The 20184-nt window shown below is 45.3% G+C and overlaps 1 protein-coding gene across 1 annotated transcript in view; it reads left to right on the forward strand.

Annotated features, from left to right (window-relative positions):
- The window catches only part of LOC135550087 (protein PRRC2A-like), a 51979-nt gene extending 35903 nt beyond the window's left edge, over positions 1–16076 (forward strand). The window contains 4 exon segments of the mRNA XM_064980560.1: positions 7584–7920; positions 8171–8393; positions 8800–10376; positions 10379–16076. Coding sequence (XP_064836632.1) covers positions 7584–7920; positions 8171–8393; positions 8800–10376; positions 10379–11844 — 3603 coding nt within the window. The 3' untranslated portion in view covers positions 11845–16076.
- Positions 16077–20184: the final 4108 nt, after the last annotated feature.

Consider the following 20184-nt stretch of genomic DNA (forward strand, 5'->3'; position numbering starts at 1 on the left):
TGTTATGAAAACTTGAAATCGGCCCTAATTAATCGGCCGACCTCTACTTGAGATATCAAATCATATTTTATTGGTCAATTACACTTGTTTAGCAGATGTTATTGCGGGTGTAACAAAATGCTTATGTTTCTAGCTCCGACAGTGCAGTAATATCAAACAAGTAATATCTAACAATTTCACAACATATACCCAATACACACAAATCTAAGCAAAGGAATGATGAATTATAAATATATGGATGAGCAATGTCAGAGCGGCATAGACTAAGATACAGTAAAATAGAATACAGTATATACATATAAGATGAGTAATGCAAGATATGTAAACATTAAAGTGGCTAGTGATTTCAAGTCTATGTATATAGGCAGCAGCCTCTAATGTGCCCGTGATGGCTATTTCACAGCCTGATGGTCTTGAACTATAATCTGGGCCCAGCTTTGATGCACCTGTGCTGACCTCACCTTCTGGATGATAGTGGGGTGAACAGGCAGTGACTCGGGTGTTGTCCTTGATTTATCTTTTTGGCCTTCCTGTGACATTGAGTGCTGTAGGTGTCCTGGAGGGCAGGTAGTTTGCCCCGATGATGCGTTGGGCAGACCACACCACCCTCTGGTGAGCCGTACCAGGCGGTGATACAGCCTGACAGGATGCTCTCAAGGACTTGAGTTCCTGTATGTTATCACAATTGCACCATGATTTGTTAATCATGAAACATACACCCCCGCCCTTCTTCTTCCCGGAGAGTTGTTTATACCTGTCTGCGCGATGAACTGAGAACCCAGCTGGCTGGACCAACTCAGACGGTATATCCCGGGAGAGCCATGTTTCCGTGAAACAGAGTATGTTACAATCACTGGTGTTTCTCTGGTAGGAAATACTCGCCCTGAGCTTGTCAACTTTATTATCCAGAGACTGAACATTAGTGAGTAATATACTCAGAAGCGGTGAGTGGTGTGCGGACTAAGTCGGACTAGAAGACCCCTCCGAGTACCTACCCTTTGCCGGCGTTGTTTTGGGTCGGCCTCTGGAATCAGTTCAATTGCCCTGGTGGGTGTGAACAAAGGATCCGCTTCGGGAAAATTGTATTCCTGGTTGTAGCTGCAAGCCTGCTGGCGCGACACAAAACGCAGAAATAAAAATATAAATCATGCCTTACCTTTGACGAGCTTCTTTTGTTGGCACTCCAATATGTCCCATAAATTGTCCTTTTGTTTGATTAATTCCGTCGATATATATCCAACATGTCAATTTATTTGGCTTGTTTGATCCAGAAAAACACTGGTTCCGACTTGCGCAACGTGGCTACAAAATATCTCAAAAGTTACCTGTAAACTTTGCCAAAACATTTCAAACTACTTTTGTAATACAACTTTAGGTATTTTTTTTAAGTAAATAATTGATCAAATTGAAGACGGGATGATCTGTGTGGTCATGCACCTCTATCTTACAGTACACTTGAAGTGACCCTCGTTTTGAACAGGGCTACTTCTTCATTACACAAAGAAAGAACCTCAACCAATTTCTAAAGACTGGTGACATCCAGTGGAAGCAGTAGGAACTGCAAGAAGGTCCCTTAGAAGGATTCCCAATGAAACCTCATTGAACAGAGTGACCTCAAAAACAAAAGAAATCTGAATGGTTTTTCCTCAGGGTTTCGCCTGCTACATAAGTTCTGTTATACTCGCAGACATGATTCAAACAGTTTAAGAAACTTCAGAGTGTTTTCTATCCAAATCAACTAATAATATGCATATCTAATCTTGTGGGGATGAGTAGCAGGCAGTTAAATTTGGGCATGAATTTCATCCGGACGTGAAAATACTGCCCCCTGTCACCAAGCAGTTAACGCTCAACAATTTTCTGTGTGTATCAAAAATGGGCCACCACCCAAAGGACATCCAGCCAACTTGACTCAACTGTGCCAAGCATTGGAGTCAACATGGGCCAGCATCCCAGTGGAACGCCTTTGACACCTTGTAGAGTCCATGCCCCAACAAATTGAGGCTGTTCTGAGGGCAAAATGGGGTGCAACTCAATACTAGGAAGGTGTTTGTCTTGAAAAGAAAAAACACAAGAGAGAGAGAGATGGATGGATGGATATTCATTCCCTAAATAAGCTTTGTTGCACAATTAAGGCAATACACTACATTTCAAACGGTCAGCATTCAGGGATTGTTAGATTATACCTAGGCTAAATTATAAGCCTTTCACAACCATAAGACCAACTAATATTGCCCCCCATCTATCTTCAGAGCTCGTCCTGCTAGGCGACCTAAACTGGAACATGCTTAACACCCCAGCCATCCTACAATCTAAACTTGATGCCCTCAATCTCACACAAATTATCAATGAACCTACCAGGTACCTCCCCAAAGCCTTAAACATGGGCACCCTCATAGATATCATCCTAACCAACTTGCCCTCTAAATACACCTCTGCTGTCTTCAACCAAGATCTCAGCGATCACTGCCTCATTGCCTGCATCCGTAATGGGTCAGCGGTCAAACAACCTCCACTCATCACTGTAAAACGCTCCCTGAAACACTTCAGTGAGCAGGCCTTTCTAATCGACCTGGCCGGGGTATCCTGGAAGGATATTGATCTCATCCCGTCAGTAGAGGATGCCTGGATAATAATTTTTTTTAATGCCTTCCTAACCATCTTAAATAAACATGCCCAATTCAAGAAATTTAGAACCAGGAACAGATATAGCCCTTGGTTCTCCCCAGACCTGACTGCCCTTAACCAACACAAAAACATCCTATGGCGTTCTGCATTAGCATCGAACAGCCCCCGTGATATGCAGCTGTTCAGGGAAGCTAGAAACCATTATACACAGGCAGTTAGAAAAGCCAAGGCTAGCTTTTTCAAGCAGAAATTTGCTTTCTGCAACACTAACTCAAAAAAGTTCTGGGACACTGTAAAGTCCATGGAGAATAAGAACACCTCCTCCCAGCTGCCCACTGCACTGAAGATAGGAAACACTGTCACCACTGATAAATCCACCATAATTGAGAATTTCAATAAGCATTTTTCTACGACTGGCCATGCTTTCCACCTGGCTACTCCTACCCCGGTCAACAGCACTGCACCCCCCACAGCAACTCGCCCAAGCCTTCCCCATTTCTCCTTCTCCCAAATCCGTTCAGCTGATGTTCTGAAAGAGCTGCAAAATCTGGACCCTACAAATCAGCTGGGCTCGACAATCTGGACCCTTTCTTTCTAAAATTATCTGCCAAAATTGTTGCCACCCCTATTACTAGCCTGTTCAACCTCTCTTTCGTGTCGTCTGAGATTCCCAAAGATTGGAAAGCAGCTGCGGTCATCCCCCTCTTCAAAGGGGGGGACACTCTTGACCCAAACTGCTACAGACCTATATCTAGCCTACCATGCCTTTCTAAGGTCTTCGAAAGCCAAGTCAACAAACAGATTACCGACCATTTCGAATCTCACCATACCTTCTCTGCTATGCAATCTGGTTTCAGAGCTGGTCATGGGTGCACCTCAGCCACGCTCAAGGTCCTAAACGATATCTTAACCGCCATCGATAAGAAACATTACTGTGCAGCCGTGTTCATTGATCTGGCCAAAGGCTTTCGACTCTGTCAATCACCACATCCTCATCGGCAGACTCGACAGCCTTGGTTTCTCAGTTGGTGAACCTCGCCTGGTTCACCAACTACTTCTCTGATAGAGTTCAGTGTGTCAAATCGGAGGGTCTGCTGTCTGGACCTCTGGCAGTCTCTATGGGGGTGCCACAGGGTTCAATTCCTGGACCGACTCTCTTCTCTGTATACATCAATGAGGTCGCTCTTGCTGCTGGTGAGTCTCTGATCCACCTCTACGCAGACGACACCATTCTGTATACTTCTGGCCCTTCTTTGGACACTGTGTTAACAACCCTCCAGGCAAGCTTCAATGCCATACAACTCTCCTTCTGTGGCCTCCAATTGTTCTTAAATACAAGTAAAGCTAAATGCATGCTCTTCAACCAATCGCTACCCGCACCTGCCCGCCTGTCCAACATCACTACTCTGGACGGCTCTGACTTAGAATACGTGGACAACTACAAATACTTAGGTGTCTGGTTAGACTGTAAACTCTCCTTCCAGACCCATATCAAATATCTCCAATCCAAAGTTAAATCTAGAATTGGCTTCCTATTTCGTAACAAAGCATCCTTCACTCATGCTGCCAAACATACCCTTGTAAAACTTACCATCCTACCAATCCTCGACTTTGGCGATGTAATTTACAAAATAGCCTCCAATACCCTACTCAACAAATTGGATGCAGTCTATCACAGTGCAATCTGTTTTGTCACCAAAGCCCCATATACTACCCACCATTGCGACCTGTACGCTCTCGTTGGCTGGCCCTCGATTCATACTCGTCGCCAAACCCACTGGCTCCATGTCATCTACAAGACCCTGCTAGGTAAAGTCCCCCCTTATCTCAGCTCGCTGGTCACCATAGCATCTCCCACCTGTAGCACACGCTCCAGCAGGTATATCTCTCTAGTCACCCCCAAAACCAATTCTTTCTTTGGCCGTCTCTCCTTCCAGTTCTCTGCTGCCAATGACTGGAACGAACTACAAAAAGCACTGAAACTGGAAACACTTATCTCCCTCACTAGCTTTAAGCACCAAATGTCAGAGCAGCTCACAGATTACTGCACCTGTACATAGCCCACCTATATTTTAGCCCAAACAACTACCTCTTTCCCTACTGTATTTAAGTTGTTTATTTATTTTGCTCCTTTGCACCCCATTATTTTTATTTCTACTTTGCACATTCTTCCATTGCAAATCTACCATTCCAGTGTTTTACTTGCTATATTGTATTTACTTTGCCACCATGGCCTTTTTTGCCTTTACCTCCCTTATCTCACCTCATTTGCTCACATCGTATATAGACTTGTTTATACTGTATTATTGACTGTATGTTTGTTTTACTCCATGTGTAACTCTGTGTCGCTGTATGTGTCGAACTGCTTTGCTTTATTCTGGCCAGGTTGTAAAATAAAGGTGAAATAAATAAATAAAAATAAATAAATAATAATGCAAATATTTTATAAAAATAGTTCAACCTTTTTCTTTCTCTCAATCACTCATCTGGCGTCCATGTGTTATCTATGAAAATCCCCCTTTTGTGACATTCAACCAAAACCATGCACATCTAATAATGACAAACAAGGTATTACAGAAAATGAACACATGATTCCAAAACAATCTTGGTTCTATTTGCAAGCTAACAAGGTAGAACAGTTATGAACCCTCCTGTCCATCTCCAACTGTTTGAACTGTCCATTTTGTTTAGATGTTAATTAAGTTGCCTACCTGGCTATTATTTCTCAGAATGAGAATTTGTTGTCAATTCCTGACATAAATCTGTATTTTTATGCTCATTGCACATTTGACAGACTACACGGCTAGCACGTCTGGCTAAAATGCTGCCAGCTAGTGGTACCGCAAGGCTGCGCGCAACAAACTGAGCATTCCTTTTCCAGAATCAATTGTCTTTGAGTAGTGTATGCTCTCTGTCAATTTTGTTCGTTGAGCCAATAAAAGGGGTATCCTCTGTTACAGTAAAATTACTTAATGTGTTTCGGTGTACATTTGACCAATTTCTGTTGGACCAAACCTCAAATACAAATAGCGAGTTTAAATTGCTTGTCAGAGAGGAAGACGTGTTCTTTCATCTGTTGTTGCGAGTGGCTTGGTGTGTGTGTGTGTGGTTGTGATTTTTATTTTTTTATTTTTTTGTGAGAAGGTGCACACAGCACAGAACGAGCCAAGGAGACGAGACCAAAAAGACCATGAGAACAAGCGGACATAAACGCTAATAAAAAACAAAATAATGTGATTCTTGTGATACTGGCATTTGAAATTTTGCACTAAAACATACATTCAAATTAATCTAACTAATGCTTTATTGCCCCGCCCTACACGCATGATTAAGTGGCTTTGGATAAAGCGTCTGCTAAATGGCATACGGTGCATTTGGAAAGAATTCAGTCAGACCCCTTCACTTTCTCCACATTTTGTTACATTACAGCCTTATTCCAAAATGGATTAAATAGTTTTTTCCCCCTTATCAATCTATACACAATACCCCATAATGACAAAGCAAAAACTGTTTTTTTAGAAATGTTTGCAAGTAAATATTCATACCCTTTACGCAGTACTTTTTTGAAGCACCTTTGGCAACGAGTCTTCTTGGGTATGATGCTACACTACGAGCTTGGTCAACCTGTGTTTGGGGAGTTTCTCCCATTCTTCTCTGTAGATCCTCTCAAGCTCTGTCCGGTTGGGTGGGGAGCGTTGCTGCACAGCTATTGTCAGTTCTCTCCAGAGATGTTAGATCGGGTTCAAATCCGGGCTCTGGCTGGGCCACTCAAGGACATTCAGAGACTTGTCCCGAAGTCACTCCTGCGTAGTCTTGGCTATGTGCTTAGGGTCGTTGTCCTGTTGGAAGGTGAACCTTCGCCCCAGTCTGAGCGCACTGGAGCAGGTTTTCATCAAGGATCTCTGTACTTTGCTCCGTTCCCCTTTCCCTCGATCCTGACGAGTCTTCCAGTCACTGCTGCTGAAAAACATCCCCAGAGCATGATGCTGCCACCACCATGTTTCACCGTAGGAATGGTATTGGTCAGATGATAAACGGTGCCTGGTTTCCTCCAGACGTGACGCTTGGCATTCCAGCCAAAGAGTTCAATCTTGGTTTCATCAGACCAAAGAATCTTGTTTCTCATGGTGTGAGCCCTTTAGGTGCATTTTGGCAAACTCCATGCGGGGTGTCATGGGGCTTCCGTCTGGCCACTACCATAAAGGCCTGATTGGTGGAGTGATGCAGAGATGACTGTTCTTCTGGAAGTTTCTCCCATCTCCACAGAGGAACTCTGGAGCTCTGTCAGAGTGACCATCGGGTTCCTGGTCACCTCCCTGACCATGGCCCTCCTTCTCCGATTTCTCAGTTTGGCCGGGCGGCCAGCTCTATGGAGAGTCTTGGTGGTTCCAAACTTCTTCCATTCATGAGTGATGGATGCCACTGGGTTCTTGGGGAACTTCAATCCCGCAGACATTTTTTGGTACCCTTCACTAGATATGTGCCTTGACATAATCCTGTCTCAGATCTACGGACAATTCATTTGGCTTGGTTTTGGCTCTGACATGCACTGTCAACTGTGGGATCTTATATAGACAGGTGTGTGCCTTTCCAAATCATGTCCAACCAATTGAATTTACCACAGGTGGACTGCAATCAAGTTGTAGAGATTTCTCAAGGATGATCAATGGAAACAGGATGCACCAGAGCTCAATTTCGAGTCTCATAGCGAAGGGTCTAAATACATTTATGTAAATATGTTTGTTAAAAAAAAATAATAAAAAAAATGCTATTTTAAAGAAAGCAACATTTTTTCCTTTGTCATTATGGTGTATTGTGTGTAGATTGATGAGGGAATTATTATTATTTTTAAATAGAGTAAAGCTGTAACATAACAAAATGTCAAAAGTGAAGGGGTTTGAACACTTTACGAATGCACTGTATATTATAAAATTTCTCCCATTTGGTGTCTTCAGGAGCAGCTGATGAAGCAGCAGCAGCAGTGGCAGCAGCAGCACAGCCAAGCAGCCCAACAGAGCCAGCAGCAGCTCCCACCCCAGCAGCCTCAGCAGGCCCCCCAGCAGCAGGGCCCTTCTCCGGGGGCCACTACTCAGACCCAGTGTCCCAAGCAGCAGCAGTCAGGGTCCCTTCAGTACTCGCCACAGGGCTCCATGGGCCGCGGCCCCATGCCCATGAACTTTGACCCGCGCTGGATGATGATGCCCTACATGGACCCCCGGATGATGCAGGGGGGCATGCAGGGTCGACCTCCAGGGCCCATGGACTACTACCCGCCCAACATGCAACATGCAGGTGGGTACTCATGGTAGTCTGGTTTGATATATAAAATATTCAGTCAAGGAGTTGGTATTTTGCCATAGGGCAAGAATCTGAATGTGCAGGTCAATGGCAGATTTGTGCAAACCAAATTCAAATGTTGAATATTTAGATTATGATAATGCAAAAATATGTTATAGGAAATGGCACCAGGTTGCCAGATATAATTTTTATAATTGAGTATGATTTATTTTTTTTTTTAACGTGACACCCATTTCTGTTTCAGGGATGATGGGGCGAGAGCGCTCCGATTCGGGGGGCTCTGGTTCGGACACCTTCGACAGGCAGCAGCACCCGGGACACCCCAACCGTGGGACACCTCCCATGGATCCCAAACTGGCCTGGGGGCCTGAGGTGTTCCCTGGGGGCAGCGAAGGCAGGGGACTGAGCTCCCCTCTGAGACAGAAGCAGGCACTGGAAGAGGATGATGTCAGTGGCAAAGGGCCTAGGTAAGACTGAGGGGGGGTGTCAGATGTCACTCACGATCATTTAAAGGGATATTTTTGGCAATGAGGCCCTTTATCTCCTTCCCTAGAGTCTGATTAATTCGTGGATACCATTTTTATCTCTGCATGTAGTTCGAAGGAAGTTGCTAGTTAGCTTTGGCTCGTGAAACTACCTCTAATTTCCTTAATACTGGACACAGAGACATAAAAGTGGTATCCACAAGTAATAGATAAAGGGCCAATCTTCAAGTATCCGTTTAATGAGCAAATCATACAGTACTGTTTGAATAGGAAAATATGTATTAGTTGAAATCAAATGAGATTAATATATGAATCCAGTCAGTTTTATAAGTACAGTATACGGTTTATGGAATAAAGGTTTTTATTAAATCGCTGGTTTTTATTTTAGGAGTGACACCCCTCCAGTCCGTGGTATGCGAGAGGGAGGGCCAGGCCCCATCCAGCAGCCCAACTCTGTTTCGGGCTCCTCCAACCAGACCCCACCCCCTGTGGGCACTCTGGTGGGGGGCCAGGGAGGAGGCAGCCACCACCCCCACCACCACCAGTCCTACATGGGTGGCCGGGGCAACTACAGCAACTTTCCCGACCAGGGCTCCCGCATGGCCCTACACCAGCAGCAACAGAGGGGGAGTGGTGGAGGCTTCAGCCACCAGGATGAGGGCCAGGGCCACAAGGGTGGCCAGCAACAGGGCCAGGTCTGGGGGGCCCCCCACCCCCACTACGACCGCAATGGGCGCACTGACCTCTCCCCCCTGGAGAATAACAACCTCAACCACCCTCAACACCAACAACACCATGGTCATCAACAACACCAAGGCCCCTCCCAATTTCCCCTCCACCCCCACAAGCCCGAGAATGGCCGCGGTGAGAGAGGAGGCGAAGCCCCCAAGAAGGGTGACCCCTCGCCCCCACTCCAACAGCCGTCCCTCTCCTCCTGCTCATCCTCCTCCTCGTCATCCTCAGCCAGGGATGACGGCAGCGGCAAGGCGGTCGTGCATCTCCTCCCACCTCAGCGCAAGGCTGACACAGGAACCGGGCAGAGACATGATGCAGGAAGCAGCAGAGAGATGAAGCAGGATAAGATGGGCCACAGCCACTCTCAGTCCTCTGTGACGTCTCAGCAGTCCCAGCAGCAGCCGCTGAGGCAGGGCCAGGAGCAGCACCACCACCGTGATCCTAAGCCCAACCAGCGGGAGCGAGGGGGGAGGGAACACAAGACTGAGACCCAGTGGGGGCCACGGCCCAGCAGCAGCAACGCAGGAGGCCCCTCGAACAACAGGAGAGGAGGGAGCGGAAACAACCGCGGAGGGGAGGATTCATCCAATCACCCAACAGCGTCTGACCACAACAAACCTTCCGGCGGCAGCAACACCAATAAGAGGGCAGGGCCTATCAAGAGGCCTGTGCTGAAGGAGTTGAAAAGAGAGGGTGGGGAGGGCGAGGGAGGAGAAAAGACCAGCGGAGGAGGCTCTGGAAAAGACAAAGATGGAGGCAATTCATCAGTCAAGCAGGAAACATCCTCCGGCCCACAGAGCTCCTCTGCAGTGTCTGGTAAAGAAGAACTGGCTCAGACCGGTCCCAAACCCAGAAACGGATGGAAGGACCGAGCGGCGAACGAACGAGGAGGAGTGGGCAAAGGTCCCAAAGACGGTGTCAACCCCACCCCCTCATCAGGGTACTCCGGCCCCCCATCCAATAGGCGGGACAGAGAGCGCTCGTTGGAGAGGGGCGGAGGCGCATCATACCACGGCGGCTCGGCCCGTGGTAGCAGAGCCAGCCGAGGACGGGGAGGCGAGTTCTACGGGCGTGGCCGAGGTTACCGGGGCACTTACACGGGCACGGCCGGGGGTGGCGGTGTTAGCCGTGGCAGGGCAGCAGGCAGCAGGAGCAGCCGGGACTACCGAGCTGGCGGCGGCTACCACCAAGAATTCAATGACGAGGCATCGGGGGCAAGGCGCAACCGAGGGGGTCGCAAGCCAACCCGGGGCGCGCCCGTAACCACAGCGAGACCCGCAGCGAGGGTTCAGAATACGAGGAGGTCCCCAAGAGGAGGAGGCAGAGGGGGTCGGAGACGGGCAGTGAGAGTGCCGCCAGCGACCTGGCCCAGTCGGACAAGGAAGACCGCAAATCCAGCACCAAGAATGGCAGTGGCACAGATAACTTTACCAGTGGCGGCTCCGCCCCATCCAGAGGCTCCCAGGCCCGGGTGTTCACCCCCAGAGGGGTGCCCTCTAGGCGGGGTAGGGGGGGTGGTGGTGGGGGAGGAGGAGGAGGTGGCAGCATCTATAGAAGTGGTGGAGCCGGAGGAGGAATGGCTGGAGGTCACAGGTCAGGATCCAGGGCCGACCCTCAAGGCTGGGCCTCCAAGTCCTCAGCCTCGGTCCGCAAGCAGCAGGGCCCAATGCAGTCGTCAGCACCCAAAGACACTGGTCGTGGAACCGGTGGGGAGGAGAAGTCAGTGGACGGAAGCCAAGCTCAGAATCAGGGAGGAGCAACCCCTCCACAATCTATCCTTACTGCACCTACTCCAGCCCCACAGGGCTCCATGGAGAATGGAGGAGTTGGGACCCAGCAGTCCACGGCTAATCCCACTACCAACTCCAGCGGGCCCCTTCCTCTCTCTGGCTCGGACGGCCGTGGCTTTCCTTGCGTCCCCCAGGATGGCTTTGAGCGCCCCCCGAGACGCCGTCGCCACGGGCGCTCCCAACACCAACAGGACAAGCCACCGCGCTTCCGCAGGCTGAAGGAGCGAGAGAACGCCGCTCGCATCAACGGAGGAGGACGACCCTCCTCGCCCTGCCAGAATTACATTCAGGATGTCACTGACGGCGCACACAAAGCGGTGCCCTCGACCGGCACTGCCCCCAACGCTAACCACATTGCTACCACAACTACCAACAACAACAGCAGTACCGGCACCCATCTTGGAAGCTCTAACGCAAACAGTCACCACCATCACTACAACCAGGGCAACTCTGGTCCTGCCCACGCTCAGCAGCACCACAACCCAGCAGGAGGCGCCAAATCCCCTGACTTCTCTAACCAGAACTCAGACCAGGCCAATGAGGAGTGGGAGACCGCCTCCGAGAGCAGTGACTTCACCGAGTTCCGTGAGAGGGAGGGAGGAGGAGGGAAGTCCTATTCCTCCCATCACCATCATCACCCACCCGGAAGAGGAGGTGGAGGTGGGGGAGGGGTCGGAGAGCGAGAGATGACTGCGAAGGAGCAGGCGGCAAACAAGAGAAGCTTCTCCAGCCAGCGTCCCGGTATGGAGCGACAGAACAGGAGGGTCAACGCTGGAGGAAGAGAGGGAGGTGGGGGAGGAAGAGGCCCACGGGGCCCGCCCAGTGGGGGAGGAGGTGGAGCTGGAAACGGAGGGGGCCAGCGCAGTGAGCGCCGTGGAAACTGGCCCTCCCCCAAAAACAGGAAGTGAAGTAGAAGATCTGAAAACATTTCAAATGCATCCCCCTGCCCCACCCCTCCTTTATCCCTTTCTGTATCTATTGTTCCCTCAGCCTCTTACCTGTTCTCATCCCTTAACATATTAGCACATAGTTATGGAGACCGTGTACACACTCATGTTAAACCCCCCCTCGCTTCTTTCTCCATCCAATTGCGATCTACCGTCCGTTATTGTAGTGTCAACTCTGCTCCCTCCCTGTCATGTCCCCCCACCCTACAGAATTCCACCCAAATTTAGGTTTGATTTGACACACACACCTCTTGACTGAGAACATAACTACAAAAAACATGTTTGCATTTACAAGCACAATATGACATATAACAGACATACACAACCACGCGCAGTAGTGTGTGTACGCAGTGTGACATGTCATGATAAACATGTTGGAGGAATTGGCTAGCCAGGAGAAGGCAGATTTTTATATTGATGTTACCTGTGTATATTTCTACCATGCTTTTGGTTGGGGTGGTATTCGGTAGGGCAGTTAACTTCATTATATTTTCCCACATAGGGTGGGGGGGGGGTTTCAGGTTCTTCTTTCAACGAGAACAATTGTACCATAGATTATAATAAAAATTCTCTACCTTGTTTTTTTCCCTCCTTGGTCAGTTTTGTTTCACCCCCCCGCCCCCCCACCCTTTAAAAAGTTAGGTATGTGTATTTTTTTCTTCTACAAAGCAGGTCATTAAAATACCTTTTTATACAACTCCCCCCACCTCTTGAGTTTTTGATCTCCTGATCTGTTTAATTACTGTGACAGCCACAGTAGACCAGTTGAAATACTACTGCTCACCCATCCACACTCTCCTCACATTGATTGTATCTCGAATATCAATGTCTTTGCTGCTTGTTCAGAACTAGGCTGTGTGATTGAGTTTTTGTTGACCTGCTCTTATTACTTTCCAATGCTCTTTTGGTTCTGTTGGATAAAAGGCTCTCTCAACATAGCATTCTCTTCTCTGTTTTGCAGAAGATTCTCTCCTGTTCATTTTGAAGTTTGTTTACCCTAAGAAGACTGAATTGATAGCTTGTATGCTTTATACACACACACACACACACACTACCGGTCAAAAGTTTTAGAACAACCTACTCATTCAAGGGTTTTTCTTTTTTTTGGATATTGGATAATAATAGTGATAACACATTGAATCATGTAGTAACCAAAAGTGTTAGACAAATCAAAATATATTATATTTGAGATTCTTCAAATAGCCACCCGTTGCCTTGATGACAGCTTTGCACGCTCTTGGCATTCTCTCAACCAGCTTCACCTGGAATTATTTTCCAACCGTCTTGGAGTTACCAAATATGCTGAGCACTTGTTGACTGTTTTCCTTCACTCTGCAGTCCTACTCATCCCAAACCATCTCAATTTGTTTGAGGTCGGGGGATTGTGGAGGGCAGGTCATTTGATGCAGCGTTCCATCACTCTCCTTGGTAAAATAGCCCTTACACAGCCTGGAGGTGTGTTGGGTCATTGTCCTGTTGGGGGAAAAAAATGATAGTCCCACGAATCCCAAACCAGATGGGATGGCGTATCACTGCAGAATGCTGGTTTATTGTGCCTTGAATTCTAAATAAATCACTGACAGTGTCACCAGCAAAGCACCTCCACACCATAACCACATCCTCCATGCTTTAGGGTGGGAAATACACATGCGGAGATCATCTGTTCACCCACACTGCATCTCAAAGACAGCGGTTGGAACCAAAAATATCTCATTTGGACTCCAGACCAAAGGACAGATTTCCACCGGTCTAATGTCTTGCTTGTGTTTTTTGCCCAAAGCAAGTATCTTCTTATTGGTGTCCTTTTAGTAGTGGTTTCTTTGCAGCAATTCGACCATGAAGGCCTGATTCCCTCTGAACAGTTGATGTTGATATATCTGTTGCTTAAAGGATTTATTTGGGCTGCAATTTCTGAGGCTGGTAACTCTAATGAACTTACCCTCTGCAGCAGAGGTAACTCTGGGTCTTCCATTCCTGTGGCGGTCCTCATGATAGCCAGTTTCATCATAGCGCTTGATGGTTTTTGCGACTGCACTTGAAGAAACTTTAAAAGTTCTTAATGTTCCGTATTTACTGACCTTCATGTCTTAAAGTAATGCTGGACTGTCATTTTTCTTTGTTTATTTGAGCTGTTCTTGCCATAATATGGACTAGGTCTTTAACCAAATAGAGCTATCTTCTGTATACTCCCGCTACCTTGTCACAATGCAACTGATTGGTTCAAACTCATTAAGAAGGAAAGAAATTCCACAAGTTAACTTTTAACAAGGCACACCTGTTGTATTACATTCCAGATGACTACATCATGAAGCTTGTTGAGAGAATGCCAAGAGTGTGCAAAGCTGTCAAGGCAAAGGGTGGCTATTTGAAGAATCGCATCTCAAATATATTTTGATTTGTTTAGCACTTTTTTTGGTTACTACATGATTCCATATGTGTTATTTCATAATGTAGAAAATAATATAAAAATAAAGAAAAACCCTTGAATGAGGAGTGGTTCTAAAAATGTTGTGTGTGTATGTATGTATGTGTGTATATATATATACATGCACACACACACTACCGTTCAAAAGTTTATATATATATATATATATATATAGATATTTTCGCATGAAATTTCTTGTTAAGGAAAAATCTGTTCATTGAAAATGCGAGAAGTAAATGCAAAGTTATTTAATCTTATTTTAAGATGCTGTTTATTCTTTTTACCTTACATTTCTTTTTTGCTTCAAAAGATGAGTCCACACCTATAGTATAAAGAAATGGTTGGTGTATTTTTATTGAGCAAAGTTGTTACATTATGCAGCTAGGTATCGTACTCAGTGTTAAGTTTGGCCATCGGCATATTGTGCTTTTATTATATTCATCTGCTGTCCTACTCGATGCAGGAAGGCTCTCTACTTAAACACAACTAACTGCACTGTGCTGTAGAAGAGACACTTGTAACCAAAGTAAGGCGTGCAAGAGCTCCATATTGAGGAAGTATTTTCAACGCATATATTAATTCAAGATGGCCTTTCCAAAAACCTCGATGGCAACTAAATAGCTCAATTGAACTGAATCTTGGACTATGGTGGGAAGGGGCAAGGGTGGTCTGTGTTCACACCACTGATTTCCAAATACATTTGCAAAGTATATTATTCTCCAAGAGTGTTATAGGGAATACAAGGGTTAAGAACTTTTGATTTCACAGACCGATGTATCACACGACGAACGAAATGGCACACAGCTTGTTTTGAACATTTGATGTGGGGGGGGCGGCGCATCCTACCAAATAATAGATTAATTTCTAATTTTTATTTTTTTATCTTCATCTGCATACATTTTTCACAGCTTGTAAGTTGGGGTTTGTTTGTTTACTGACACCCACCGTTTTAAGATTCGCTTTGGGATGTTGTGAGTAGGGAATTTGAGTGTATGTGTGTGTGTGCATTTTCTGGTGTCTGTAATATCTTTTTATTTTTTTGGGGGGGGGGGGTGTATGTGGATGGCAAACACTTCTGCCTTGTTTGCCCACACTTAGTTTTAACAACTATATTAAGACAATTTACAGTTTTTTTCTTATATACATTCACGTATATACATTCGTATGTGTGTGTGTGTGTGTGTGTGTGTGTGTGTATATATATATGTTTATCCAAATGAAGTACATAATCAGTTCTTGGGGTGTCTTGAAATGTTTACCATACTCTCTTAAGGCAGTCAAAATGAAGTGGGTATATTTTATTTTTCATTATGACTTCTATTAAGCATGACCACATCCACGGGTGCAGCTCACCTTGCCTGTGAAAACAACAGTGGTAGCCATACACTTAACACAGGCTTGTATGAGCCCTGCATCCTTCCCTAACACTTACTGTTGATGTGCTCATATTGTATGTACCCATGTTTAAAGAAAAAAAATAGTGTATTCTTGAAAACCTCAAAGATTGTACTATATTTCCAGCATCACACCAAGGTACCTGGAGTGGTTAAAGCTGTTCTATAATTTATGGTTTATTAATGGAACCGTATTATACACACATGTATGTATATTGGTATGTATCTAAGTTTTTGTCTACCCCAACTTACAGTCCCACAAACTAATGTTGCCATTTCTTAAGTTCAAGGGAGCAATGTACAAGCAGAGGCGTGTCTTATTATAATAAAATTATACAGAGAAAGTTAAATAAACTTTTTGTTTTAATGGAAAATCTGGTTTTGTTTTGATTTTATTATGAATTGCCACCCCCTGTAAAGAAGAGGTGGACACAAATTAAATATATTATTTTAACCACCTGGGCAATGGTAGGTGGTTCTCTGCACTGATATGTACAGTGCATTTTTCCACATTTTGTTACGTTACAGCCTTGTTCTAAAATTGATTAAATAGTCCCACCCCCTCAATCAACACACAATACCCCATAATTACAAAGAAAAAACAGGTTTTTAGAAATGTTAGCAAATGTATTAAATAAAAACTTTATCACATTTGCATAAGTATTCAGACCCTTTACTCAGTACTTTGTTGAACTATCTTTGGCAGTGATCACAGCCGGCAATCACAACCCTAGTCTGAGGTCCTGAGAACTCTGTCGAGCAAGTTTTCATCAAGGATCTCTGGGTACTTTGCTCTGTTCATCTTTCCCTCGATCCTGACTAGACTCCCAATCCCTGCCGCTGAAAAACATCCCCACAGCATGATGCTGCCACCACCGTGTTTCACCGTATGGATGGTGCCAGGTTTCCTCCAGACGGGACGCTTGGCATTCAGGCCAAGGAGTTCAATCTTGGTTTCATCAGACCTAGAGAATCTTGTTTCTCATGGTCTGATAGTCTTTAGGTGCTGTTGTGCCTTTTACAGAGGAGTGACTTCCATTTGGCCACTAACCATAAAGACTTGATTGATGGAGTGCTGCAGAGATGGTTGTCATTTTGGAAGGTTATCCAATCTCTACAGAAGAATCTGGAGTTCTGTCAGTTTCCATTGGGTTCTGGGTCACAACCCTGACCAACGCCCTTCTCGCCCAATTGCTCAGTTTGACCGGGCAACCTGGCTACACCATGGTGCTACCCTATAGAGTGCTGCTGAGGCTACTCTAGACCATTGCAGAAGTGTTTTACTAAGTTATTTGGTGATGTGGATATATGGTGTCTAGTTTTATGTAAAAAGGATAAACATTTAAAAAGTTTCAATTTTTATTAAATTCGCTGAGGAGGATGGTCCTCCTCTGAGGAGCCTCCACGGCTCTATGCCACTACACGCTCAGCCATGCATTGAACATTGCAGTATTTTTTATGAACAGTGATTGAGTTAGTGTGCCTTCAGAAAGTATTCATACCCCTTGACTTATTTCAAATTTTGTTGTGTTACAGCCTGAATTCAAAATGGATTAAATAGATATTTTCCTCACACAATCACGCAAAATCCCCATAATGACAAAGGAAAAACATGTTTTTAGAAATGTTTGCAAATATTTATTTTAAAAAATGAAATAAAGAAATATCTGATTTTCATAAGTATTCATACCCCTGAGTCAATACTTTGTGGAAGCACCTTGGGCAGCGATTACAGGTGTAAGTCTTTCTGGGTAAGTCTAAGAGTTTTCCAGATCTGGATTGTGCAACATTTGCCCATTAATGTTTTCAAAATTCTTCAAGTTTTGGCAAATTAGGTGGTGATCATTGCTAGACAACCATTTTCAAGTTTTGCCATTAGATTTAAACAGATTTAAGTCAGAACTAACCAGGCCACTCAGGAACATTCACTACCTCCTTTGTAAGTATCTCCAGTGTAGGTTTGGCCTTGAGTTTTAAGTTATTGTCCTGCTGAAAGGTGAATTCATCTCCCAATGTCTGCTGGAAAGCAGACTGAACCAGGTTTTCCTCTAGGATTTTGCCTGTGCTTAGCTCCATTCCGTTTCTATTTAATCATAAAAACTTTCCAGCCCTTAACCATTAAAAGCATACCCATAACATGATGCAGCCACCACTATGCTTGAAAATATAGAGCTATGGAGTGCTCACGTCGGTAGCCATGATGTGCTTTGAAAGTCTGGTCCATGGCTCAAATCAACACCATCATCCTGGAAACCCTAGACCCACTCCAATTCGCATACTGCCCCTAACAGATGACGCCATCTCAATCGTACTCCACTTTCCCACCTGGACAAAAGGAACACCAATGTGAGAATGCTGTGCATTGACTACAGCTCGGTGTTTAACACCATAGTGCCCACAAAGCTCATCACTAAGCTAAGGACCCTGGGACTAAACACCTCTCTGCAACTGGATCCTGGACTTCCTGACGGGCCACAACCTCAACCTCTCCCTCAAAGTGAGCAAGACAAAAGAGATGATTGTGGACTACAGGAAAAGGAGGGCCGAACCAGACCCCATTCACATCAATGGGGCTGTAGTGGAGCGTGTCGAGAGTCTCAAGTTCCTTGGTGTCCACATCACCAACAAACTATCATGGCCCAAACACAGACGAAGTTGTGAAGATGGCACAATAATGCCTTATCCCCCTCAAGACACTGAAAAGACTGGGTGTATTGATACACCATTAAAAGTGTAATTAATAACTTCACCATGCTCAAAGGGATATTCAATGTCTCTTTTTTGTGTTATTACCCATCTACCAATAGGTGCCCATCTTTGAGGCATGTGAAAACCTCCCTGGTCTTTATTGTTGAGTCTATTTGAAATTCACTGCTCGATTGAGGGACCTTACAATTATCTGTATGTGTGGGGTACAGAGATGGTCTAGTCATTCAAAAATCATGTTAAACACTATTATTGCACACAGTTAGTCCATGCAAAATATTATGTGACTTATTTAGGCTTGCCATTACAAAGTGGTTGAATACTTATTGACTCATTACATTACATTTACATTTAAGTCATTTAGCAGACGCTCTTATCCAGAGCGACTTACAAATTGGTGAATTCACCTTCTGACATCCAGTGGAACAGCCACTTTACAATAGTGCATCTAAATCATTTAAGGGGGGGGGGGTGAGAAGGATTACTTTATCCTATCCTAGGTATTCCTTGAAGAGGTGGGGTTTCAGGTGTCTCTGGAAGGTGGTGATTGACTCCGCTGTCCTGGCGTCGTGAGGGAGTTTGTTCCACCATTGGGGGGCCAGAGCAGCAAACAGTTTTGACTGGGCTGAGTGGGAACTGTACTTCCTCAGTGGTAGGGAGGCAAGCAGGCCAGAGGTGTATGAACGCAGTGCCCTTGTTTGGGTGTAGGGCCTGATCAGAGCCTGGAGTTACTGCGGTGCCGTTCCCCTCACAGCTCCGTAGGCAAGCACCATGATCTTGTAACTCAAGACTCAAGACATTTCAGCTTTTTATATTAATTGTAAATATTTCAAAAAACATATTTCCATTCTGACATTATGGGGTATTGTTGACAAAATATCTCAATTACATTTAACATTTACATTTAAGTCATTTGGCAGACGCTCTTATCCAGAGCGACTTACAAATTGGTGAATTCACCTTATGACATCCAGTGGAACAGCCACTTTACAATAGTGCATCTAAATCATTTAAGGGGGGTGAGAAGGATTACTTTATCCTATCCTAGGTATTCCTTAAAGAGGTGGGGTTTCAGGAGTCTCCGGAAGGTGGTGATTGACTCCGCTGTCCTGGCGTCGTGAGGGAGTTTGTTCCACCATTGGGGGGCCAGAGCAGCGAACAGTTTTGACTGGGCTGAGCGGGAACTGTACTTCCTCAGTGGTAGGGAGGCGAGCAGGCCAGAGGTGGATGAACGCAGTGCCCTTGTTTGGGTGTAGGGCCTGATCAGAGCCTGGAGGTATGTAATTCAATGTAATTCATTTTAAATTCAGGCTGTAACACAACAAAATGTGGAAAAAGTCAAGGGTTGTGAATACTTTCTGAATGCACTGTATATTATTAGCCTAAATTATGACTCCAATCTGCTCAACATAGTAGAAATAGTAGGCTATTTTACATAAGTCTCAATGCAATGAAAGATGCATGAAATGCTTTATTATAAAGGTGCATTTTGATGGTGAGAATTTGCTTCCCCCAACTTAAATCATGCGCTGCCTATGGGAGCGAGGAGAAGGACCCGACTCAACTCAAACTGTTTATTGTCCAGCAGAATACATGTCTGACTCCAAACCCCTACAACTGAAAAGATAAGAGCATATCACCGCTTTAAAAACAGAGCTGAGAGCTCTCCATACAGAATGGTTCCCATATATTCTATAAATATCCAATGGTTTTTTTGTCTACCCTACCCCAAACCCATGATCATTTATATCAAAAATGTAATTAAATGTTATATTC

Source organism: Oncorhynchus masou, chromosome 12 (assembly GCF_036934945.1).
Source record: "Oncorhynchus masou masou isolate Uvic2021 chromosome 12, UVic_Omas_1.1, whole genome shotgun sequence".
NCBI classification, from domain to species: Eukaryota; Metazoa; Chordata; class Actinopteri; order Salmoniformes; family Salmonidae; genus Oncorhynchus; species Oncorhynchus masou.